The sequence below is a fragment of the Olea europaea genome, chromosome 1 (assembly GCF_002742605.1).
Source record: "Olea europaea var. sylvestris chromosome 1, O_europaea_v1, whole genome shotgun sequence".
NCBI lineage: Eukaryota > Viridiplantae > Streptophyta > Magnoliopsida > Lamiales > Oleaceae > Olea > Olea europaea.
The window spans coordinates 3,837,844-3,864,075 of record NC_036237.1 but is presented as its reverse complement, the minus strand read 5'-3'; the positions used below and the strand labels follow the sequence as shown (position 1 = coordinate 3,864,075).

The following is a 26,232-nucleotide window of genomic DNA, read 5'->3' as shown; positions in this document are numbered from 1 at the left end:
CAATCTGTGGGAATTTATGCTAAAGGGCCAGAACTAGAATGAGTCCTCTGGGTATACTTGGGTAAGAGTAACATTTAGAATTATCTTACGCGTGCTCAGGAAACTGTCTTTGTCATGCATATTATTTTGAAAGCCTCCTTTAGGAACCTTCATTTTTTAAATAAGAATGCAACTATTCTGCTGGAGTATTCATTTTTATTTATGGTCTGATGGAGTTCACTTCTGCATGCTTGCTTATTTCTTGCAACACGTTTTTCTTGCATGCTTCCATCGTTGCCTTTTCCTGCTTATTGTTCCTGCCATATATTTTGTCAACCTTCTTGTGGATGGTGGTCCTCTTATGTATGTGCTCGCTTCTATGATTTTCATAGCTGTTACTTTTACATTTTGCTGAGCCTATAATTCGTTACACTTTAGTTTAGCTGAAGCACTTGACATGCGACCTCCTGTGATGCCTGAGGATGATCATACAACCAGAGTCACGTCAGGGGAGGATGTTTCGTCTCCTGGTGTTGGCAAAGGTACTTCTTATCTGGAAGCCTTGTGGGATGATGAAGATACTAGAGCTTTCTAGGAGTGCCTGCCAGATGTCAGGTTTAACTTTGGCTGAACCAACTTTTATGGTTGATCCTTGAAATAAATGAGTTAGATTGATTATATATTTTTTCTTTATAGAGCATTTGTCCCAGCTGTGTTGTTGGGCGAGGCGGAACCAAAGTTCAATAAGCAATCTCCAAAGACGCAAGAACAATCTAGTGTAAGACATAAACCTTGCTCTTAAGCATCTCATATTGTTTTGATTGAACTCCAAATAGATTTTCGAAACTCCCATCTTCTGGCTTATTTTCCTAAATTAACTTTTGACAGTGTCTTCTCGAAAGATATTTTATTCCGAAAGTAAGCCACAATATATGCCACTATGAGTTATTGCTAATAACTCAGCATGCCAGGAACTCCTGTAATTGGTTCCTGAGACTTTAAAGGTTAGAAATATGATCTTTTAGTTTATCGCCTTTTTTGAACCAAGGATTTTCCTTTGGTTTTGAGGAGAGGGGGGTTGGGGGGAACCTGCAGTTTTAAGGGCCTTTTCCAAAAAGCCAAATGAAAGTGCAAATTAAAAATAAGGAACATTTCGATAATGAATGTCTTTTCATAATTTGTGTCTACAATTTGAGATTGTCACTACACGCTGTGCAGGGTAAGCTTGTAATTGTGTTGTACTTGATGCGGTGCATTTTACCCATATGGGTGGACATTATATTGCAAGCTATGTTCTCAGTTGAGTTACTGAAAAATGCTTCTTGATGTAATAATATAGAGTGAGCCCATAAGCATATGTTGCATTCATAATATTCACCTCGGTTCAGGATGATGCTTTACTTTTTCATAGATATGTATCTCTATTCACTAACATGGAAATTTCTATACAAAGGATCTTAATCCTGAATCAGGTCAGATAGCTACTGAAGAAACTATAGAGGTTTCTGCTGATTCTGGGGCTTTATGGGAGGATAAAGATGGGAAAGCGAAGGATAAGGAAGAAAAAGACAGAGAGGACCAAAGAGCCTGACAGAGAGAAGGGAAAAGAAAAAGATGCTGAAAGAAGAGGAGAAAATGAAAAGGACAAAGTTAAAGGTCTTGAAGGAACAAATATTGACGCTTTGCTACAGAGGCTCCCAAGCTGTGTAAGCTGTGACTTGATAGATCAATTGACTGTAACCATCCTTCTTGTTCAAGCTTTCACGTAAATTTATTTTTCATTTGTAGTATACATCTTTAGTTGAAGCTCTTATTATTCGAATGCTAATTTTTCAGGTAGAGTTTTGCTATTTAAACTCGAAGGCCAACAGGAAAAAGCTTGTTAGGGCTTTGTTCAATGTCCCTAGGACATCTCTTGAGTTGTTGCCGTACTACTCACGAATGGTCGCAACACTGTCAACTTGTATGAAGGATATCTCTTCCATGCTTTTACAGCTGTTGGAGGAAGAGTTCAACTTTTTGATAAATAAGAAGGTTAATAGAGCCCTTTAACATTTACTACTATGTTGATTCTTGATTTCTTGTCAGTCACGGTCTATTTGTTATTTGATTGTAGGATCAAATGAACATTGAAACAAAGATCAGGAACATACGGTTTATTGGAGAACTTTGCAAGTTTAAAATTGCATCAGCTGGCCTTGTTTTCAGTTGTCTGAAGGTGTGATAACACGAGTATGTGATAAATTTTGCCAGATTACTGTTCCTGAAATTTTGTGGGGTGGTTGTCTCTCTCTATCCCATGCACACACAACATACACAATTTACTCATTTTAAATCATCTGAGCCTGTTATCATAACCGGTCATCCCCTCCCTCTAGGGACCCACACATTCACACATTGTCCAGGGACGCTTATTTCCATCACTATAGTGTATATAGGGCATTCTGAGTGAATTTTGTGCTGCATGGTCGACATCAGTGAGGGGATTATTCTTCTTCTCTATTGTCCTGAACTAGATACATAATTGGGAAATGACTATTTGATTCCTTACTGACTGGACTTGTTTCACTTATGTCAGGCTTATTTAGATGATTTTACTCATCATAATATTGATTTGCTTGCAATCTTCTTAAGACGTGTGGTCGCTTCCTCTATCGGTCTCCTGAGACTGCTGTACGCATGTCTAACATGTTAGAGATATTGATGCGCTTGAAAAATGTCAAAAATTTGGATCCTCGTCAGAGCACTTTAGTGGAGAATGCTTATTACTTGTGCAAACCACCAGAAAGATCAGCCCGGGTCTCCAAAGTTTGTCCACCACTGCATCAGGTAGTCATGCTCTTTGGATCAGTGACTTTTCTGTACAATCTGACTGAATAGACGTGTTAACCTTCTCTATGGTGAATTTTGCAGTACATTAGGAAACTAATTTTTTCGGATCTTGACGAGTCTACGATTGAGCATATGCTGAGACAGTTACGTAAACTACCATGGACTGAATGTGAACCGTACATTTTGAAGTGTTTCTTGAAGGTTCATAAGGGAAAATATGGTCAGATTCATTTGATTGCGTCTCTCACTGCTGGTCTGAGTCGCTATCATGATGATTTTGCAGTAGCTGTTGTTGATGAGGTTTGTTCTCCAGTACCTGAATTTGTTGTTTGAACTTCTGCTACTTTAGCTCATAATGTTTCTTTGAATGAAACAATAGAAATGGAAGAAAATGGTAGAAAAGAGAAGAATAGTATTCTCCCTGTTTCTTTTACGTGTAATCTGCTTTCTCCATTTTATGAGATATTTGTCATTTTCTCCATCTTTATAACTGTAGCAATCTTCTAGCTAGCTGTGTTTGTGGTCTTTCTCCTTCTTCTGAGTTGCACAGGCAAGCTTTTATGCTCAAAAGAGATACAATACAGCCTCTAGTGCCGCAGCTACAGATTTATGTATTACGGGAGTACCTTTCCCAGTACTACTCCATTGGTCTTCATTCTTGATTCACATTATTTAACAGTAGATTAGATAATGCAAGATATGCTAGAGTTACCTTGGACCTGAAAGCATTATTTCCAGGTTCTATTTAGAATTTAAAACCTTAAATAGGTGGTCGTAGATTATTTGTTGGCGGGTTTCTAAATATCTACCAGCTTGAAGGGTCAGATGAGCACCTTCGGATTGGAAACGTGATGCTGCAATTTTTAATGCATTTTTTTAAACCTATGTAACTGTTCATTATATTCAAGGAGTGAAGGTTATGCTAAACTAAATTGTTGGACCTGATTTCGAATAATTTCAGATTTTACCATATGTTTATTTTAGGTTCAAAATTAATGAATGGAGTTCAGTTGCACGAGTTATTGAATTTTTATTTTTATTATTTTTATTTTTTGTTTTTTAATTATTTGCAATTATGGAAGCTTGAAGCACCTTTGTTATCGTCCACAGATCAAGAACTTTGTAGTTTAGTATTCCATTTTTAGTTACTATACTAAAAGCTTTTTAGCATTTTCTTACTTGTATCGACTTTATTCTGTACTATTTTTGGTCATTTGTTGTGATGTAAATCTTTTCCACTGATAGAAGTCTTAAAATTTTATGCATTCTTTCCAGTAAGTTTTTTACAAGGATGATTGTCGTGGTTTCTTGCACGTTTGACTATTATGCTAGAAACAGGAAAAAAAAAGTTTATTCTCGACTTGAATTTGTATTTGAATGTATGAGTTACATTTTCTTTCAGGTTTTGGAAGAAATCAGGCTAGGATTAGAGTTGAATGACTATGGTATGCAGCAACAGCGCATTGCCCCTATGCGTTTCTTGGGGGAATTATACAACAATGAGCTTGTCGATTCATCTGTCATTTTTGATACACTCTATTTGATTCTTGTTTTTAGCCATGGGACTGCAGAGGTATGGATTTATTACCTGAAATTTTTAAATTACATCCTAGAAATTTGAATTTTTCCTGTTTTGGCTCGCTTGATTCATACGAACTCTACCTGGCTCTTTTTCCCCCTTTTTTGCTTGGAAATGATATGATCGTGAAGTGTCCAGTACCTTGTTCTCTACACCACATGCCCTTGCTCAATTCCACCAAACGAACACTACCCTGACTAGAATGAATTCCCCTTGCAGGAAACTCATTCTCATAGCCTCTGTGATACTCATGGTGGGTTTTGGCTCAATCTTCTGATTTACATTGTTATTTCCATTCCTTGGTAGAATTTCTTTATGCATCTAATTGGGGGAGGGTGCTGTTGGTTGGTTTGGTGGCTAAATCTATTGAGGTTTTGTTGGGTGGCAGGGTTGATGGCTGGATTGAAATTCCCCAAGTTGTAATTTTTCTACTGATTTTGCCCCTGTTTGGCAACCATTCTTTCGGAACTCTTTTTTTGCATGTCATTTTCAACCACACATTCTTACAACAAAATATTCTTTACGTAAACTCAAAACTTTTTTCTACTTTTTAACCACGCATTCTCCAAAAATTTACTGTTCAAAAACTCGTTCTACGCAAAAATGGCTGTCAAACAGGGGCTTTATCTTATGATTTTTAGAGCTTCTTATAGTAGACTTGTAATGAGTTTCGTCCAAATTGTTCTGCCAAATTGAATACCCCCAAAGTAGTTTAGTGAATTTGATGCTTTGGTGTCAGTCCTCTTGATTGAACTTGAAAATGCAGTGCTGAGTTGAAGTCCAAATTTTGTTTTACCGTTATTGTCATGTTACACTCTATAAAGAGACTTTAGTTATAAGCTAATGTCTGATCCAGTACTTTGATTTGATGCTATTAGCAAGATACATTGGATCCACCAGAAGACTGTTTTCGCATCAGGATGGTTATCATACTTCTAGAGACTTGTGGGCATTATTTTGATAGAGGTTCGTCGAAGAGAAAACTCGATCGGTTCTTAATTCATTTCCAAAGATACATATTAAGCAAATGTGCACTGCCACTGGATATTTAGTTTGATTTGCAGGTTTGTGTTCAATTTTTAGTTCCTTTATTTTGTTTTTTCTGTTTGTGAGTTAAGTATTTAAACCTGGCTTACCCACAAGTTTGGGTTTTTTAAATCTACTTGTAAAGAAACGAACATGCAACCAGAAAGTTTCGGATTTCAACAGAGCTATTGATGAATAAACATGTAAATTTTTTGCTTTGTATTGGTTTTTGATTTAAATGATGTTTTTTTTTTTTAAAATAAACTTACTGTAACCTGTCTAATTATCCATTTATCCTCTTCATCCTTTGGTGGCATAAAATATAAACCAAAATTCAACTAGATGGTCTGCTTTTGCCTTTTATGAACACCAAAGCTTATAGTATGAGAACTTCTATTTAATATTTGTATATAATGACACAAATGGTAAAGCGTAAATTATCTTGATGTCATGTGTGTAAATATAGGTATAGCAGTTGTGGCTAATCAAAAGACTGATTGAAATTGAAGCATGAAACTGCGTCGTGGTATTTGTTAAATAAGACAGGTTTCATTGATTAGCAATCTGTTCCAATATGAGTATGATTTTGAGAAAGATATGGTCTGCTCTGGCTTAGCATAGATGAAATAGTTATTTAAATGCTTTGTGGCTAGTGAAAATAGTAAGGATACTTTCTGCAGTGGTAATAGAAACGCTTATGTTTGTGATAGAACTTAGATTGCTTAGTATCTGCTCCCCTTTCCTTCAACAATTCTATTAGGAGATATATATACAACTTTTGCATAATTTCTTATGCATACTGTATGAGAATTTTGGAGTTTGGCTATAGCCTATCGTTTCTCTTGCAATCTCAATTAATCTGAAAGCAAATGGCTTGGAATTTTTTAATTTTGATAGCAAATGATCTAGATTACCTTATTGATTACAACAGTTTCTTTTCTTTTTATGTTTTTCTACAATATAACCATTATTGAGCTGAACTTGTGAATTGAGACAGGACTTATTTGCTGAATTGCGCCCCAACATGATTCGATATTTGTCAGTTGAAGAAGTTAATGCTGCACTAATTGAACTTGAAGAACATGAACGTAGAATTTCATTTGAGAAGGCTCACAACAATAAGCGTATAGACACTGAATTGCGCCCCAACATGATTCGATATTTGTCAGTCGAAGAAGTTAATGCTGCACTAATTGAACTTGAAGAACATGAACGTAGAATTTCATTTGAGAAGGCTCACAACAATAAGCGTATAGACACAGAAAAGCCTCCTAGAAGGACTCCATCTGGTGCTTTATCTGTGAATGGACAAATCCTTGAGAATGGCGCAGAGGAAAATGGAGAATTGCATGAAGAGTTTGCTGTGGAGACTGACAGTGATTCTGGGAGTGGCACCATTGAACACGTTGATAATGACAATGACGAGTCAGATGAAGATAATCGTGATGAGGGTGAAAGTGACGGTGATTATGAAGATGAAGGTGAACCTGCTTCTGATGAAAATGATGAAGTGAAGGTCAGGCAGAAGGTGGCAGAAGTGGACCCTCAGGAGGTGGCTGACTTCGATCGAGAACTTCGTGCTCTAATGCAGGCTAGTGGTATAGGAACTCTGTTAAGTTTCTAAAATTTGTGGATTAACCACTCCCTTTTCACTTTATGAATAGAACCCTTGGTCAAACCATAAAATATGCTGCATTGCATACAGAAAGATAAAATATGTGCAACATTTTTCCCTTTATCTTTCCCGTTGGAGTGAAGAATTTACTCGAAACATGGAGGATTAACGGACACTGTTTTATTTGTTCAGTTTGAGTAATGCACCCAAGACATCATAGTATTAATTGTCGTGGTTTATTAATACAAGTGATAAAATGTTGAAAGGGTTATGATTTGAAGTAATGTGGATCGTTCGATGAGTGCAGGAGAGTTTGGATTCTCGAAAATTGGAGCTGCGTTCACGGCCAACATTAAACATGATGATACCAATGAATGTGTTTGAGGGCCCCACCAAGGAACATTGTGGGAGGGGGCGAAGGAGAAAGTGTTGATGACGCTACGGATGAAGGGGCTGGAGGTACGAAGGACGTTCGGGTGAAGGTCCTTGTGAAGCGGGGGAACAAACATCAAACAATAGCAAATGCAAGTTCCTCGGGATTGTGTCCTGGTACAGAGCACAAAGCAGAAAGAAGCAGCTGAGCTTGAAGAAAAACAAGATATCAAGAGGCTTGTCTTAGAGTATAATGATAGAGAGGAGGAGGAACTCAATTGGAGGGACCCAACCACCTGGGTGGACACTAAGTGGTGGAGGCAGAGTTGTGAACCGTGGCCACACGTGGGAAGGACATGGTCAAACTTCTGGATCGCGTCACAGGCATTTATATCATTCCGGTGGTGGGCATTATTATGGTAGAAGAAAGTGAAACTCGATTGACATTTTCTAAGTTCTAGATATCAATTATTGCAGATGTTCCCTCACTACTCTAGCAACATGATACATACTTCTGACCACAACCAAGATAGCGCTACCATGGTTATGGGGCTTTTTCTTTTTTTGGCCGAGGGTGATGCTCAGGTTTTACAGCACAAGGATGAGTGTCTATACATGCTAATAGGGTCTGGTTTCCATTCATTGTTGCTTTTGCGACGTAGCTATCTGAAGGAAAGGTATGAATCCGAATACTTGCTAGCATGCTAGCATTATTGTGTCGATTACTTCTAGAGTCTGGGTTTTATACCTATTATTCGTATAGCCTTTTGAGTTTACAAGAATGGATCTTAGGCCCCCTTTGATTGCGAAGGAGGAAAAGGAAAAGGAATTCCACCTAAGTTGGAAAACAAAAAATCACCATACCTATACAAATTCGTTTTCCATGGAATTGGCAAAAAATGTGCTTTAAACGGTTGTATATAAGAATTCGAATTCCATTTCTACATGCGAATCAAACAGTCAAAGTGAAAATTATTTTCGTCAAAGTGAAAATTATTTTCCTTGGATATGACATTTTTCATGAAAAATGTTGCAATCAAACAGGACGTTGTGTAAATTTGTGATGGACTCTTTTGTATTAAGGAATACAGTGAATTTGGTCAACTTGAAACTGCTCTTTTTGGGATGGTTAAGAATGGTTAAAGTTGGGTTTTTACTTAAAATGTAAATTTTAGCTGATTTTTAGAAAGTAACTCTTCCGTTTTTAGAAAGTTAATTTGATAGAATATGGACAGTTTTTGTCAGTGTGATGTGACCGCTCTGTTAAGAAATCCATGAGCTTGATAGAAAAGGCCCGTGTAGCTCGACCCGGCCCAAATTAAAAACCACGTGAGTAAATGGCAAAGAAAGGGCATTTTTGATAATATAACAAAAGGCATGGGTAAAGTAGAGAAAGATATTGGTACGAAGGGAGCAGAAGAGGCCACGTCTCCTTACAGCATTAAAACCTCGTACCCCTGCCGACAACTACACCCTGTTCTTATCTAATTCACATGTTATTTAATTATTTTTTGTATGATTTTTTATTATAATATAATAAAACCTATACATACAAGATATACAGATGAGATAGAAAATCTTTTAATCATTTAACCAGTGGGTGGCAGGAATAAAGAAATGTGAGCCACTTGGTGCTGCCCAGTTCAACAACATGAGATAACATAAACAATTGTCATGCCTTTTTGAGGATTTCATTTCATGTCATCTTTAAGGAATTTCTAAATTTGTAGTTTATTTTATTTCTTCTTTTGGCAATATTCCCTGAGAATTTCTACATTCATTTCATTTCGATCAACCTGTATCGTCAAATTGAGCATAAATAAAGAGAGAGACGATGTACAAGTAAGAATATACCCTGAACTTGATTTATTCGCCCATCCATTTATCACAACGTGTTCAAGTGAGTAATTAAGGTAGTGGTTGGTTTACATTTTCATTTTCAAAACGATTTTTAGTTTTCCCCAAAAAGATCCGTTTTTCGTGTTTTGAGCGTTTTCGACATTTATAGCTGAAAACGATCAAAAGTCGTTTTGCATTTTCAGTTATAAATTTTAATTCGTTTTCAAAATGCGTTTTCGAAAACGACGGACCAAACTCGTTTTCCGCTTTTTCAAAAACGGAAAATGGGCCGAAAATGGCAAACCAACCATGGCCTAAATCTTCGAAATGCAAGAACTATCAAACTAGAAAGTCATTCCTGTGTGCGCCACAATAAATTCTTATGTAGACTTGTGATGCAATTTGAGTAGATTTTAATAAACCCGTGTTAGATACCCATTTTTTTTGGTGGGGGAAATACATTTTAGAACAGTGTATTTTTGACAATGTGTGATTAAGAAATAAAGAAATACTATGAATTTACGTATAAAATTAATTTTATGAAAATATGTAGTTGAAAATTAGTTCTTTTAAAAAATAAGTTTTGAAAAAAAAATGAGGGTCAAAAAGAAGTTAAAATATAGCAAAGTGGCAAATTAATTTAAAAATATATTTTTTAATAATTAACTAAATAAGTGGGTTGCCCCTGTCACATTCAAATCAGCGCGAGGTCTTGAATCCTGTTTGGTTTATAATAAAATTTGATTTTAACCTAAGTTAAAGTCAAATAATCAATATTAATTGTATTTTTTATGGGTTTCATAACTTTTCAACCACACATGTCAAAAACTTTTATTACAATTTATTAAAAAAATTAATTTTAATTTCCATCGAACAAACGGCAAAAGGTTGAAAAGAAATTTTCCAGTTTGCCCCCATAGTATTGTGGCGGCCGAACGTATCTTATCCGCATAAAGTGTTGAATTCCACGTTTACACTCACAATTGGTTGCAAGTTGATTACCTGATTGTGAAATTCTTGTCCCTCTTTTCGCATATAGAAATATAATTATAATAAACCAAAATATATTTTTTAATTACAAGTTGATTGAACTAATCATTTCTTGAAAAAGAGCTCAATCTTTTATCTTATTTGCCCGGAGATAATAATTCAAATGATCACTGAATTTTACAAAAAACAAAAAAATTTCTAGTAATCACTAATTCAGTGATCTCCAAGGAAATTTTTTGCAAAGTTTAATGATCCTGTGAAAACTTTTATTAGGAATGTACTTATAGTGGGATAAATATATAAAATTTGTATGGATCTATAATATTTAAATGAATGAATTTAATAAGGACAATATTCAAATTTGATGTGGATGAAAATAGTAATTTTTAAAATTTTATAATTTTAATAATGATGTATATAGACTGGAATGCATATATAAAAATTGTGAATGCAAATAACGGTACCCTTTATTTATTATGAGTGACCTTTTGTGGAAGGAGAGGGCAAGTGAGAATATTGACGGTCCAGATTTGTTAATCAAATCATCTTTTTAGAGATGGGTGTTGTTCTGTCTGTTTAGTTAAGTGACAACTCCTCTTTCTTTGTTTCTCTCCCCATTAAGGTATCTCTCGCTTTGATCTTTACTTAATTAGCTGGTGTACATTTCAATGCTTACACCTTCTTTGTTGTAAAAAATTGATTGGTTGTGGAAGGAGAGGGCAAGTGAGAATATTGACGGTCCAGATTTGTTAATCAAATCATCTTTTTAGAGATGGGTGTTGTTCTGTCTATTTAGTTAAGTGACAACTCCTCTTTCTTTGTTTCTCTCCCCATTAAGGTATCTCTCGCTTTGATCTTTACTTAATTAGCTGGTGTACATTTCAATGCTTACACCTTCTTTGTTGTAAAAAATTGATTGGTCGAAAAACCCTTTTTTTTTAATTGTTAGATTATAGTTTATCACGTGACAAATTGTAAATCAGAGTATAGACGAATGTAATTAATTATATAGATATTATAGAGATAGAAGATAGAATTTTTGGTTGTTGTCATTTCATTTATGCCTAAACTATGATAGAATAATTCCATCGACTCAAGTTCTAAACTTGACATCATGCATGATGTTTTCTAAGAATATTTTGTCACTCGAATTTTGCGTCCTCGTATAATTTACGGGGAAAATTATGACAGTTCACAACGTTATTTCAGATTTCGTGATTTTAAAATAATATCAACTTTGAAATTATTCTTATGCAATTTCGTCTTTACATGTTGGATCAAGCGATTTGATTGTTTTACCCTTTAATTCGAGTCATGTGAAAACTGTGTGCAATTTTAACGCTTGTATTTACAATTTTCATCAGATGGACACTAAAATTCACATATTTACACATGTTAAGAGACTCAAAATATTACTTTTTTAAAGTTGAAGAACCACAACCAGACTTGCTAATTGAAAGCTTGAAATGTCCCGTCCTAATTTTTCTTATTCCCAGAAAATCCTTGTCCACGATTATTAGGTTTGACCCACCCACATATATCTGGTTAAATTATTTCCTTAATCATTCTAATAGTAGTAAAAAAATTATATTTATTTATCCCCCATATAAACCCCATTTTTAATAAATAATGATTTTGTAATAATAATTTTTTAAATATTTTGTGGTTAAAAAGTAAAAAATAAATAAATTGAATTTACGTGTATATTATTTTATTGGAAGAATGTGTGGTCGAAAATGAATTTGACTAAAAATGTATTTTTAGATAAGGTCATAAGGGGGCTCAAACAGGGGCTAAACTTTGATTCAAAGATGATTTGGTACCTTTTTAAAAATATAAATTATTGATCGTACACTTTCGAATCTTAACAATGTAAAGGAGTAGGACTAATCAAGTAATAGTTTCTTTATTATAATATGCAAGAATTTGAGGATCGAACCCTACTATCATTTTTTTTCGCAACTTTTTAGATAACTCGAAGGAATGAATCGGTTAGACTGAACTACATTTCGATTTCTTTATCGAATCAATCGTCCAATCCTTTCCTAGTTTAACAACTATTCGCTAACCTTTGATATTAAAACATTAACGATAGTCAATCTATACGTATAGCAAATCTTATGATAAGATATAACGAGTCACACAATAACATGAGTAAAGTGAAAAAGAAAAATTTACAATGTTCTAGTCAACTTCATAATCTTTACTAAGAATTCGAAACCTAAATCGATTATCATAAGATCAATAGTATTTTTTTTCATTGTTTGTTATATTATAAACATTTAATGACCTAGATTAGTTGATGTCATCCATGATGTTTTCTTGACAATGAATTTTTTGCTTAAAGAATGTCCAAGTATAAAAAAATACGATTCTACATGATGAACAAGTCTGTATAAATTTAAAAAGCAACTAGTAAACAAATTGATTTATTTATCCTTAGCTATGTTTGCACTGCATACATTTCAACTAAGGTTTTATGTCTTTCACTCGTTCGTAGGGACGGATTTAGTATTTGATTAAAAATATTTAAATCCGGGCTAATAGTGAAAGACATAAGACCTCAGTGGAAAGGGACATTGTATGTGGTTAATGTGATTGTTTGATTTGCAAATGTACACACCAGACGCACGACTTTGGGTCATCTTGAGTTGCCCAAAAAAGCACAAAAGTACAACCACCTTGATCATCCATGAATGTAATGTGATTGTTTGATTTGCAAATGTACACACCAGACACACGACTTTGGGTCATCTTGAGTTGCCCAAAAAAGCACAAAAGTACAACCACCTTGATCATCCATGAATGTAATGTGATTGTTTGATTTGCAAATGTACACACCAGACACACGACTTTGGGTCATCTTGAGTTGCCCAAAAAAGCACAAAAGTACAACCACCTTGATCATCCTTGTACATTCATGCTTACCTTTTCACATAATAATGGTGCCGTTTCATACCATGTATTCATTATTTCTTTTTCACACTTCACCCCCCTTGAGTTTGTTCTCTTGTAAAGTTTTCATAATAACTTTAAAAAATGAAAATGAAAATTCTATTTATTATATTATTCATTCTCATCTAATTTTGTATATCAATATCGGAATTTCATAATTCTGAGGGATGTTTTCTTGACGATAGAAAAATATTAAATCCTGTTTGGTTTAGATAAAACTAAGATTTTTAATACATTTTGATAAAAATTGTTGAAATATATGATTGAAAAGTGCGGATCTCATAAAATGTGTATTATAAGTTAAATATTGACTTTGAATTGAACTTTAATCCACTTTTTTAGTGGAATCAGATAGGTGCTAAATTTACAAATGAGTAAAAAGGTGAGTATATAATTAAATTACTTATTTTGACATGGCGATAATAATTACTTTTGAAAGTAGTTTTTTTACTTAAATTATGCCTACACAATGATAATGTCATAAATATAAAGTTACGCTCAGACAAAAATATTATATTTTTCAATATTTATATATATTTTTAATATTGTGTAGCACCAATTTAAATGCAATATCAAAATTTAGAACAATACATTCTAATTCAAATCTTCTCTAATTTTATCCTCCGTCTATTTTTTTAATTCAATACTGTGTACCAAACAATTCAACTCAATGTGGACGGTAGGGTTTTATTGCTAAAGTCTGGTTAGACTTAGGGACCAGAAAATATTAATTAGCCATAAAATTGATAGGACAGGGTGGTCCTTCATAGAAAGAATACTACATTTTATCGTATGATTTTTTGAGATCCGGCTACGTTTGTAAATTGTTACATTTAATAAACGCGGTCCACGAGTGACCTGCCTAAATCTTTCTTTATTTTTTCTTTTGACATTTTTAGCAAGTTGCCTAGCTCTATTTATTGCACGTTTTAGAACATAATACTTTCCTTTCGAAATTTGCACTTAGGTACCTTTACAAAGTACCTATAAATATAATAACGACGCATTTGGCTTGACTACATTGAAATTATCTTCGTAACAAGTTTCCTTTAATCTTATTCAAGCAGTCGAGTAAAACTTTCTGTTACATGAACTTAATTTGTTTGACACAATTAAGTAAATATAAAAATGTTGAGCTTTATGGCGACTTTTTTCATACCCTCACCATCCTATCGTTAACACGGTTATAGTGAACTTACATAGGGACGACATGTCTTTTTTCAATTGGTAGGACAACAAAATGGGACAGGGATTTAGGAACAATATATGTGAACTCCATCAACATTTATTGAAATGACTCTTATTTGATGGCAAAACATTAAGTTTCTTATTTACTAATAAGTAAATGGTAATTTATGTTGGGGTGTTAAGTGAGCAAAGAGTAACGTTTTAAATTTCAGTGAGTAAGTAGTAATTTGTAACAAAATTCAATGACCATTGGTTAAATCAACTCCAAATTTCTCTTGCAAATTGCTCGTCAGCTGGATAAGTTATTTATTTACTAATAAGTAAATGGAGGTTAATGTAGGGGTATTAAGTAGAATGAGCTGCTCGTTGACTCGACTCGTGCCCGAAACGAATTGTGGTATGAAATGAACCACAAATTTCTCGTGCAAACAGCTGATCGGCTAGGTAAGTTATTTATTTACTAATAAGTAAATTGAGATTAATGTAGAATTATTAAGGAGGACGAGCTGCTCGTTGACTCGACCCGTGCCCGAAACGAATTGCAGGTATGAAATGAACAACAAATTTCTCGTGCAAACTGGTTGGTTAGGTTAATGTCGAAGGTATGGTGAACTATGCAAGTTGAGTTTGCAGTAACCACCATAGATGCTTTCTCCCTCACACATAGTTCACACACTCTGTGTGTTTGTTATTACTTAAAATATACTCTCTCTCTATTTCTCTCTGTCTACATTTGTACGCTACTCTGCTATTTTCCACCTCCGTCAAAACGCAGCACCACTGAACTTCTTTCTCACTCTTCTTCTGTTACACACGAGAATCTAAACTTTGCTACTCAGAATATGTACATACATATTATGTATATGTATACATAACCCATCTCTCTGTTTATCGATTTTTGGGTGTGGGTTTATATACACATACCCGCTTGTGTATATATCTTTGATCCTTCATAGTTTCTCTCCCTACCTTCATGATTGGGTTCTGTCATTTACAGTAAAAGGTTCATACAGAAACACAAAGTAGATAGATAGAGAGAGAGAGAGAGAGAGGAAATGTTGGATCTGAATATTGAGGCAGTATCAGTTGATTCCAGCAAGTGGGAGGATGAAACTGATTACCACCGGAAAATGGGCATAACTCCGATCATCGCCGTCGCAGAAGGTGATTCTTTAACTTCCACCACCACCTCAGCAACTAACAATGCTGTCGAGGCCGACGAACAAGATACCAACAGCTCCACCCGCAGGAACTCCCTCTCAACGCTAAATTTCTCTATCCTTAAAACAAACATCATAGAAATTTCTGATGATCAAAATAATGACGATAAAAAAAGCAGTAGCGAGTTACAGCTTTTTCCGACGAGCGCGAATGATGCAGCTTCGCCATCGGCGGCTTCCATGGCAAAATTCTGGTTGAATTTATCGGTGCCGGAGGTTCCGGGGGAATTGGGAAATCACAAGGCCCTGCGTCAGCAGCCACCGGCGGTGAAGAAGAGTAGGCGTGGACCCAGGTCTCGGAGCTCCCAGTATCGGGGAGTCACCTTCTACCGGAGAACTGGAAGATGGGAATCTCATATCTGGTCTGTATGCATACACATACATACACTATACATTGAATCCCCCACCCCAAACCCCTCACCCAAACACACATGTATGTATATATTCATATCTATACATATTCATATGTCTCTATCTGTGTGTGATGTATCATGAAAATGGCTTATTATTTTATTTGATTTTGAAGAATCACAGAAGAATAATGAATTAATTGTACATAAAGTGTTTTTGTACTTGAGCTTCAGTATTTGTACCTTGGTCAGATTGCGGTATGATTTCCATTTTTAGAACAAATTACATGCTTGCAAGTACATAATATTCTTGTTTATTAGGATTTTAAGATTAGGTACAAATGATGTTTATGTTATTTTATACATAAAGTTCTTCAATAATTAATTCCTAAACAGCACATTCTTTTAAAAAAATTAATCAGTTTGTAACATTAATTACTAGAATGGGCTTTTAAATTTGAAAAATTATATGGAATCTAAGGGATTCACATTGTAATCAGACAACAAATTGCATGCAAGTGATTTGAGTTCGAGAGTGCTTAAAAATTTCACATTACATATTCAGACAGCACAATTTTCAGTGGATGGAACCATCCACATAAATATGGTTAAAATCATTAACTAAAGCTCACTGCTCACAATTCCATAAATTTGTTTTGGTGTTGGATGAAGATGCTTTTCTTTGCATTTGACATGCATTATGTTTGGTTTTGTTTTTATTGTTTCCTTGGCTGCGAAGTGTGAAACTAATTGATAAGATCCTTTCTGTTCAACAAAGGACTAAGATACTAAAAATGTAATAGCTATGATAGTATCATTGTTTGTGTAACACCTTAAGCTGCAAAATTAACTTTTCAAAAATTTATAATCTACTGCCTCTTCCATTGTTAGATTGTCGACTGTGTATGCCCCTCTGAGATGTGTATTAGCATGTCTATGTATCTACGAGTGTGTGGATGAATTTTGGTACTTGGACATTCATATCCAATCATTAATATTTAAGCAATGAATGTATCTACTCTTATTAGATAGAATGATAAGTCTGTTCCTCTTACATCATAACCTTAATTGTGCATTCTGTTTCTTGGCAGGGATTGCGGTAAACAAGTTTATTTAGGTATATAACTGAACAAAATTTTCCTATAATTTTAATAGTCCCTTGGTTCTTTTATGTTGTTGCTTTGAAGTTCAACAAGATGGATTGGTTCTGCAATAGTGTTGGAATCGTGAGGTATCTTCTAATAGTTAGTTTGGGTTGTTTTTTCAGGTGGATTTGACACAGCTCTTGCTGCAGCTAGGTAAGAATTTTAACATCAAGTATATTTCTGTGAAATCTAGCATTTTTAAGTTAGTCTTCTTAGAATTTCATTTGATAGTAACTCATTGATTTAGAGCATATGATCGAGCTGCCATCAAGTTTCGAGGAGTTGATGCTGATATTAATTTCAATATTAGTGATTATGACGTGGACATGGAACAGGTGGGAGGTTGCAGAATACCTTTTTGGTACCCGCTTGATTTTTTATCCATATTAATCTTCATTAGTTGATTTGCAGATAAAGAACTTGACGAAAGAGGAATTTATTCACACTCTTCGTCGCCAAAGCACTGGATTCGCTAGAGGAAGTTCAAAATACAGAGGAGTAACCCTGCACAAATGTGGTCGATGGGAGGCTCGGATGGGTCAATACCTTGGTAAAAAGTACGAATAATGTTAAAAAATTTCTTGGATTCTATAATAGCTAGAATTAACTAGCAGTAGTTTTATTCATTGTAACTGGTGATATGAAATCCACCATGTTCTTTTGAGTGCTTATCACTCGATGCTTTGTGGTTATGGACCACAAGATTAAGGCAGCTGTTACAATGACAACAAAATGCTTAGGGACTACATTTTACCTATAAGATTAATGCTTGGTTGCAGGTATACGTATCTTGGTTTATTCGACAGTGAAGTAGAAGCTGCAAGGTCCTTGTGATCATAATTCTCACTCAAACCAAATATATTTATTTGGGATTCATCCAACGAAGTTTCTCTTTATTTTCTGATCCAGGGCATATGACGAGGCTGCTATCAAATCCAGCGGGGGAGATGCTGTGACCAACTTTGAGCCTGGCATCTACGAGAAGGAGATAAATATGGCTGCCGGAGGTGGAGGTATAGGTGCAAATATAATCTATTTTCGTTCTTGCTTACTGTTCTCTCATTGGTTTTGCATATTTCTAAATTACCACCGGATAGCTAACTTGGGAGATTTGGATTTCTTGACTTTGGACTCAGTTAGTGGCAACAGTCTTGATCTCAACCTCGGAATTTCTTGCTCATCAGTTGGCGTACAAGGGAATGAGAACACCAGAAACGTGCACTTTCAGTATGGTTCTTGTGAATTGCGTGATGGAAAAAAAACAAAGGTACTTCTATCTTATAATTGAATTGTTTAAGATTAGTCCCGTTCTCATTACCGAGTTTTGCTTGCCAATTTCAAGATTTCTTTTAAATTCCATGGTCAGAAAAGCTGAAGGCCATGAGTTCTTAGACTTCCGAGCTATGATAGAGATTTGGCTTGTTTCGGATATTATTAAACTCATGCATCAGCTTTGATGGCTAATAAACAGATAAAGAATTTAGTAATACGCCTTATACTCTGGATGGTTAATACGCTCAAATCCTTCTTTAATTTTACAGGGCGAGAGCTCATCTAATGCACATGATCTAGCGACGGCACCCAAGTATGCTCCCTTGTGGACTGGGGTATATTCTGGTTTTACACTAAACAATAAGTTAATTGTTTGTTATTTTCTACCGCTCTAACCTGTTGAACTACAGGCAATTTCATCAAATTGAAGTATCACCTCAGCAGAAAGAATAAAATAAAATAAATCAAGACAATATAAATGGGGCATCTACAATTTTTTAAATTTTCATTTGGATGAAGGATTTCCTACTTTACTTTAGAAAATCAAGTTTTGCCTGCGCGGATCTGTGGAAGTACATTTCTCAGTTCATATCACGAGAAGGCTTGTGGTGTGTAAATTTTTAGTACCTTGCCGTTAGAAACTAAATTTTTTTCTTCCAAAGTAATTTTACCATCTTAATATCTTGTGGAACACCATCTAATGTGGCTCTGCGGTAACAAGTTGTGACATGAGTTAAATTTAGTTGCGTTCTTTTTTGTCCCCAGCATGCCTCAGTTTTGGATTCCATTGTCAAGCTGGCTTTTAAACGTAGCTTTAGTTGTGTGTAACCTCTTTTATGCTGGTTTATGAAAGATTACACAAGAAAAGCCATTGACTGAGGGACCCTAATGTAATAAACAGCAAGCCCTCAGCCTCACACCTTGCTGAAAGCTCTTGGTCTTGCTTCTTTTTCCTTTTGCACTTTCTCACTTTTATTCTCTATTTTGGATGTTAATCTTTTTCCATTTCATTGGGAATATTCCTAGGGTGATATCAATTAAGACACGAGTAGCTGAACTTAGTTTGATAATGTTAGCACGATGCTTGCCATTTCCACCCACCTCAAAAGTGAAGAAAATGGAGAAAAAGCTGTGCCAAAACATAAAAGACGTATGATTTTACATTAATACTAAAACATTGACAATTCTGTTTTCGGATTGGCAGGAAAGAGCTACAGGAATGAATACAGAAGCCAATGCTTTGCCCGTATTCTCAAATTGGCCGTGGAAAATGCAAAACATTGGTGTCATCACCCCCGTTCCATTGTTGTCTTCTGCAGCATCATCAGGATTCTCTTCGGTTACCATTCCTCCTTCAAACTCCGTTGAGTCATCAAACATCCCAACTACAATTTCATGCTACACCTTCCAGCGCCCTCCAACAACCCTCGACTACAAGTAGCGTTCAACCATCATCACACGTTCAGTAGGTTCTCTTTAGTCTGTTGAAACTCTGCTATCCAAGAAAGCCAATTTCAATCACTGTAATTTTTCTTCGATCATGCATATAGTACGACGCATAGATTGAAAACACTGGATGTGATTGTGATGTATAGATTTGATTGAAATCCATACACTACACACTGTGATATTTTTTTGCAATCTCTCTCTTGGGAAATCTGCATTTCTTTCTAAGAAAATTCTTAACTTCTATGAGATGTAGGAATGATTTCTAGCCGTGTATAAAACTGGCATATATCAAGATGCTATTTTGAATGGTGATGGATGTGCATGTGTATCAGCTAGCTTGTTCTTAGCATGAAAGAAAAGTAATTGCATCTCAGTATGCAAATTCAATTTTGCTGTCTGTGTTTTGATTTTCCAGTTCACAATTGCTTGTTATAAATAAATAGCCCCAGAAACCTTTTCAAGGTGCTGCCATGCCTTAACTTGAATTATATGTACTCTTTGAAAATAATTGTGCGAACGAGCAACGATAAAACTTGAACTCGGAACTTTAAATATAATTGTATTTCAAGAATAAAAAATGGCGGGATCCTTGTGAGTAACTGAAACACTGTCAAGAGGGCCATCGATATATATCAATAGGGGAAGGCGTTCAATTATAGTAATACCTTTCGTATTAAAAATAGACACACTTTTAGCCTGCAGTAAAATAAATCTCACATATTTCTTTTCTTGAATCTTATTGAATTGGGTACATTGCTAGACATGCTAACATAACAATCGATAAAATTTTTATTTTTTTTCTTCCTTTAATATTATCAATGCTATCTGAGATTATAATAAATTATAAGTTCATCAAACATGCTTTAAGAAGTCAAATTCAAATTGATTTAAAAACCAAAAAATGGGTTTACAAACATATTAATCTAAGCTAGTTTCTGTGTTTAATTCGTCTAAGTGCAAGCCTTATTATCTTAATACATAAGAATTCAACTCAAAATCTACACAAAACCAACCTATTCCATTCTATACATTCAATATTCATTTTTAGCCCAAAATTATATAGATGATATTTGAAGTTAGACTACTACTATTCATAATCGCTCACCACAATAGTCACTTTACATGACATACACATGGTATGGTATATATATATATAAACGATGATTACCATGGGAATAACATTATTTTTGAAGTTAATATAGGAACATTGGACATTGAAATTGCTCAACAAAGTCGTTGATATAGGAACTTTGGACATGGAAATCGGTCAACAAAGTCATATCCAGGCCCAAACCCATGAACAACTGAAAAGACATAAAGTCGGAATTGCTTTGAATGGCCGGTTGACCCATTTCAAAACTTTTTTTTGGCCTTTGACCAATTTTTTACAATTAAAAGAAAAGAAAAGAAAATTTCATTTTCTGTTTGCCTTTAATACGCTTATGCCCTATATGATTCAAACAGTCCAAAATTGAAATCAATTTCAAACACAACAAAGGAGGAGCAATGAAGAAGAAGAAATTACTCTGGCCTTTACCTTGCTCGTTGGGAACAAAGAAGAAGAAGAAATCAGTTGGCCGATTTACCTTGCTCAATGGGTTCTTCTTCTTTTCTGTCGTTGTTGTATTGTTCAATCGAAGGGACCACTATAGTTTGAAGGTTAACTGCCTAAATTTGAGACTATTTTTATTCACCAATCTCCTTTTTATTCAGGTATGTTTCTTTTTCTTAACATGTAATCTACCCTAGTTATGCTTAATGGATTTTAGCTCCCTAGTTTTGTTTCATGTGAGACTTGTTTGAATCATTTTGTCATTTCTACATAATTCTCTTTTGAGGAATTTGTATATGGACAAAGATGATGCGATAAAAAAAAGGGCATTAGTTAAAAAAGAAAAGGAAAAATATATTGTCTGCAATCAATCTTTCTCATTTGCCCAATTCCACTTCAACCTTTCAAGGAAATTGAAGAGAAAAAGAAAAATATACGTGCCTGATTACAAGTGACGGGGACAACTTTGAGAGGTAGTGAAGATGAGACATGGATTTTGGAATCTGACTAATGAGTTTTCTTTGGTACAAGGACACGTAGGATTAGAAGAAGACAAATAAAAGGAAGCTAGGGAGCTAAAATCCATTAAGCATATCTGGATTTTTCTAGTTAGATTGATTTGGCAGCCTTAAGACAACCATAATTATTGCAATTTGCCACGCGTTTTATGTAACACGATTTAACCGCGAGCGTACAGTGTCAAGTTTTGTTGTATATTAAGGAATTGAAAAGTGTCGAACCCACAGGGATTGATATTCGACTTCTACTGAGTATTATAATTGTGTCTGCGTTTACTTTATCTAGACAATCGGATGTTAAATTGATGTTTTAATGTTAAACTAATATCAATGAATTAAATAACGCAAGGAACATGAGGCAATATTTAAAGATTGGATCAGAATTATGTAATGTCTGGGGAGTGATTTCACCATATTATTGACATAATTCTCAACCCCTATAGATATTCCTATCAACTATTTCCCGAATTCATAGGCAAGAATCCTAAATTAATTCTATTTCCTGTTCTCGAATGTCAAATAGAACCTATCTCCATATTTTAATCCCAATATCTCTATTCCGAATTAAATATATAAAGATTATCAAACACTTGGTCCTTGTTTTACTCTCAAATATTTGCACTTTCTCTTGAAACCTACAAATCTAAGTTATATTGTTCTTGGATCACGCCTATATTTTCCTTTCTCGAGCGTCAAATTTAGAGCAACAATTCATTCAATTATTAATCAAGCAACTAAAAGCATTACGTAAGAACAATAAAAATCAACTCTGAAAAAATCAACGGGAATACTATAAAGAAATTAAATTATGTCTCAAATAGGTTACATCAAACCCTAGATTTAAAAGTTTAGTTCATGATGGAGAATAAAATTTCAATGAAATACAAACTAGGGTGCATGGATAAGAGAAAGATAGAGAAAAACTCAAGTTGCTGCTCTATCTCTCAGTCTTGCTGCTTGATTTCTCAGTTTTTTGCCTGCTTCTTCTCCAAAATCGGGTCAATCGATCTCAATTGGTGTTTCTTTTTCTCTTGCCTCTTCAGCCATCCAACCCCCTTCTCTTGGTCTTCATCTTGGTATTTATATTTTCTAAGAGTCCTCAACGGTTAGGGTATGATTTTTGGGCCGAAAAAATAATTAAAATTCCGAGTTTTATTCGTTTCAGGATTTGGTGCCACGGCGCCATACGCAATAATAACACGGCGCCAGTTATTCTGCTTCAATTGCTCTTCATTGGGCGCCATGGCGCTAGTGGTACTACCGGAACTTGACGTCTTTTGGGCACCATGACGCCTCCTTTTTCGGTATCGTGACGCCAATGCCACTGCTTTGCTTCTCTTCACTTTATTTTCCAAACTTATTTTCTACTCCAATCTTATTTAATACTTTCTTATTCATACTCCATTTCATTGATCATCATTTTTGCTCATCACAGGCTCCCAATAGTGGTATTTTCTCGAGAGTTGTCCAAACTGCAAAACAATACGAACACACATATCAAAACGTTCAAAAATGCCCAAGAACAAATCAAAAAACGTGATTTAGCAGCTTTAGTTTAATGAGTGAATTACACTCATCACAATTCTTTGGTTGTTTGGAGTGTAACGAAAACATGATCGTAAATTATGATAAATCCAAAACAAACCAAGTCTCAAGAATCTTGATTTTGGATCCGTTTGGCAGTTTTCGTTTCTATTTATGTTTCTATTTTTTGTTTTTATTAAAAAGCTTATGAAGATTTGTCTTAGATCAACTCTCTTTAAAAATTATTATAATAAAATAAAGCAAACATGTACAAAAATAGCTTATTAACTTCATAAGCAATTTTTGTACGGAGATTCACATCTATGGTTCCTTTTTTTTTTTTTTACATCTAGAGTGAAGTTAGATATAAGTAAAGAGAACTGCATTTAGACCACCTAGAGTGCTTTAGATGCATTGTATTAAATAGTTGGATTTTGTTTGAGATTGACAGACTGTGCAAATGAATGGAAGGAAATTGAAGATTTGTTTAGACTTTTTATGGTGCCTTCCAGATACGGTCAAGGCTAAAAAAGTTGGTCATTTGCAGTTGGAGGAGAACAAACTATCTAGCCCCCGTCTGGCCCCCATTATGGGCACGGTTTATAGTTTGGACAGAGGAATCCAAAGACATGTGAAAAATTAATGGTGATAGTGAATGAACAAAAAAATTGTATGAAGATTCACATCTATGGTTTTTTTTTTTTTTTTTTTACATCTAGAGTGAAGTTACTTCATTACTTGAAAGATTATGGTTGTGTGATTAACATTGGTGCCTGTGTATTTACTTTCTAATAGTATTTAAAGTGATCATTAGTAATATTTTCATGCCGCTTACAGGATGGAGGACATATACAACATCGGTGATAGATGTGGTGCAAAGGTCTCGACACGTTGTAACGTGTCAAGTGTGGACAAAGTATCTGATGCATTAGATGATGTTCATAAGGAAATGTTCTTGAATTCATGCTTCGGTAAATTATACAACGTTAGGAATATGAAAATATCTGCCCAACTAATTCACAACTTGTTATTACGACAGGTTGTCTCTGTGAATAAGGATGAACTATGGTTTTGTTTAGAAATGAAAAAAGTTGCCCGTTTTTCTTTGTACGAATTTACGCTAGTTACAGGATTAAACCCTGCTACTGAGGAGGAGTATCAGAGCCAAATAAATGAAAATGGTAGATTGAAAACTAAATATTTCCCAACATCAAGTAAGATTACGCCTAAAGAATTAAACGAGGCTTTTGAAAAAGAGATATAAGATATGGATGAAAAAATATAAATTGGGTTTAGTTCTTATAAATGAGACAATGTTGAGGTCCAAAGAAAAAAATACATCTATAGATCTTCGCACCTTGGATAAAGTTGATGATTTGGAGCTGTTTAATGGATGTCCACAGGGAACAAAAAGTTTTAAATTTACAATACATGCATTCTTAAGAGTGTCAAAGGATCTAAAGCCTAAATATTCTTTGTGAGGGTTTCCACTAGCGATACAGGTAAATGGCCAAAACTTGTAATTTAGGCATTATTTTTATTTGATTTTAAATATTTTTAAACAACTTAGACATCTTCTTTCAGGTGTGGGCGTTCGAGTCTATTCCACAAATAGCAAACATGTATCGTGCTAGGTTAACTGTCAACCAATTGGAAGGAAATGGCAGGAATGTACACATGTATACTTTCCGTTATGTACTCGCGGACATTGGTTCGCAGTTGAGATTGACTTTTGTAAAGCAACAATGTTTGTGTATGATCCTGATAAAGGTTGCATTACGAGTGATCAACTCAAGGATGACTTGAAGTCTGCTAGTATCATTGTCCCGCTACTTTTGAAAGAAATCAACATCGATTTGGACACAGATAATCTTGCGATAGAAAGGAATACCAAAACCACTAAACAAGCAGTTTCGTAAGTTTTTTTTTAATTACAATTGAATATTTTGCTCTTATTAATTTAATCATTTCACTTCATTTACCATTACTTATTATTTTTCAGGGGCGATTGCGATATCTACGTAGTAAAATATATAGAATTCTTGAGCATCAACGGTCCAATAGAACAAGTTAACGGCTTTCTATATGAATAGATGGAGAGAAAAGATGGTTGCCGATATTTTTGCCCTTGATTTTGATCCTTAGGAACTTTCGATGTATTTGTACATGTATGAATATACTTTTATAGTTTATGTTCAATGTGGGTTTTTTTGTGTTATGGATAACAGTTTATTTTTTTAGGTTGATTTAGTTTATATTAAAAGGGAGATTATGTTGATTTTTTTCAAAATGACCAAAGTTGTTTAAAAAGACTGCAGTCGTTTTTAACAAAAAGATTGTAGTCTTTTTAAATGACTGTAGTCATTTTCCTTAAACGACTAAAGTCTTTTTAAACAATTGTAGTTGTTTTCCTAAACAGTACTAGTTGTTTATAATTTATTTCGTTTATAAACGTATAGGTAGACGAACTTTATTAGTTTAAAATGCATAAGAAGACGAACTTGGTTACATACAATTCATCGTGCTCTACCTACATTATGATTCAAGTATACCGTATTTAGATTCTAATTATGCTACTTACAGTAGTGTATAATGTAATATGAGGTGAGCATCAAACTTCTAACATTATGTATCGCGTTTGGTTCCGACTTATTAGTTTAAAATGAATAAGAAGACGAACTTTGTTACATATAATTCATCGTGCTCTACTTACATGATTCAAGTATACCATATTTAGATTCTAAGTATGCTACTTACAGTAATGTATAATGTGAGGTGAGGTGAGAATTGAACTTCTAACATTATAGATCGTGTTTGAATAAGCAAA

At 34.6% G+C, this 26,232-nt stretch overlaps 3 protein-coding genes and 1 long non-coding RNA gene across 9 annotated transcripts; all 4 read left to right on the top strand.

Annotated features, from left to right (window-relative positions):
- Positions 1-1,455: 1,455 nt before the first annotated feature.
- On the top strand, positions 1,456-2,203 carry LOC111377220 (regulator of nonsense transcripts UPF2-like). Its single transcript, XM_023000314.1, has 3 exons — positions 1,456-1,715; positions 1,816-2,013; positions 2,096-2,203. Exons 1-3 carry the CDS (start codon positions 1,518-1,520, stop codon positions 2,201-2,203), a joined length of 504 nt encoding a protein of 167 aa, XP_022856082.1. The 5' UTR covers positions 1,456-1,517.
- Positions 2,204-2,905: 702 nt separating this feature from the next.
- LOC111377151 (regulator of nonsense transcripts UPF2-like) lies at positions 2,906-5,447 on the top strand. The gene is made up of 3 exons (XM_023000227.1): positions 2,906-3,111; positions 4,214-4,384; positions 5,269-5,447. The coding sequence occupies exons 1-3, from the start codon at positions 2,944-2,946 to the stop codon at positions 5,440-5,442; spliced, it is 513 nt and encodes a 170-aa protein (XP_022855995.1). The 5' UTR covers positions 2,906-2,943; the 3' UTR covers positions 5,443-5,447.
- A 9,518-nt stretch (positions 5,448-14,965) lies between these two features.
- LOC111376876 (AP2-like ethylene-responsive transcription factor TOE3) lies at positions 14,966-20,202 on the top strand. Of its 5 annotated transcripts, none has more exons than XM_023000152.1 (10): positions 14,966-15,957; positions 17,037-17,062; positions 17,213-17,243; positions 17,338-17,425; positions 17,502-17,647; positions 17,870-17,914; positions 18,000-18,109; positions 18,227-18,357; positions 18,632-18,675; positions 19,567-19,716. In XM_023000152.1, exons 1-10 carry the CDS (start codon positions 15,431-15,433, stop codon positions 19,583-19,585), a joined length of 1,167 nt encoding a protein of 388 aa, XP_022855920.1. In that variant the 5' UTR covers positions 14,966-15,430; the 3' UTR covers positions 19,586-19,716. The 5 variants fall into 5 exon arrangements, with proteins under 5 accessions (XP_022855920.1, XP_022855681.1, XP_022855739.1 ...); XM_022999913.1 differs by having other exon boundaries at positions 14,980-15,957; positions 18,632-18,697; positions 19,567-20,202; XM_022999971.1 differs by having other exon boundaries at positions 14,983-15,957; positions 18,000-18,103; positions 18,632-18,697; positions 19,567-20,202.
- A 1,052-nt stretch (positions 20,203-21,254) lies between these two features.
- On the top strand, positions 21,255-25,604 carry LOC111376798. 2 transcript variants are annotated; one of them, XR_002699572.1, is made up of 4 exons: positions 21,255-21,524; positions 24,243-24,907; positions 24,990-25,320; positions 25,408-25,604. It is a non-coding gene; the product is annotated as an uncharacterized LOC111376798 (long non-coding RNA). The 2 variants fall into 2 exon arrangements; XR_002699557.1 differs by having other exon boundaries at positions 24,243-25,320.
- Positions 25,605-26,232: the final 628 nt, after the last annotated feature.

Excerpts from the sequence above, each read along its gene's own strand:
- LOC111377220 (XM_023000314.1), top strand. The coding sequence starts at position 1,518 with ATGGGAAAGCGAAGGATAAGGAAGAAAAAGACAGAGAGGACCAAAGAG. Across the intron at positions 1,716-1,815 it reads ACTTGATAGATCAATTGACT|GTAGAGTTTTGCTATTTAAA; the intron begins GTAACCATCCTT and ends CTAATTTTTCAG. Across the intron at positions 2,014-2,095 it reads ACTTTTTGATAAATAAGAAG|GATCAAATGAACATTGAAAC; the intron begins GTTAATAGAGCC and ends ATTTGATTGTAG.
- LOC111377151 (XM_023000227.1), top strand. The coding sequence starts at position 2,944 with ATGCTGAGACAGTTACGTAAACTACCATGGACTGAATGTGAACCGTAC. Across the intron at positions 3,112-4,213 it reads CAGTAGCTGTTGTTGATGAG|GTTTTGGAAGAAATCAGGCT; the intron begins GTTTGTTCTCCA and ends ATTTTCTTTCAG. Across the intron at positions 4,385-5,268 it reads TTAGCCATGGGACTGCAGAG|CAAGATACATTGGATCCACC; the intron begins GTATGGATTTAT and ends TGATGCTATTAG.
- LOC111376876 (XM_022999913.1), top strand. The coding sequence starts at position 15,431 with ATGTTGGATCTGAATATTGAGGCAGTATCAGTTGATTCCAGCAAGTGG. Across the intron at positions 17,063-17,212 it reads CGGTAAACAAGTTTATTTAG|GTGGATTTGACACAGCTCTT; the intron begins GTATATAACTGA and ends TTGTTTTTTCAG. Across the intron at positions 18,698-19,566 it reads ATGCTCCCTTGTGGACTGGG|GAAAGAGCTACAGGAATGAA; the intron begins GTATATTCTGGT and ends TCGGATTGGCAG.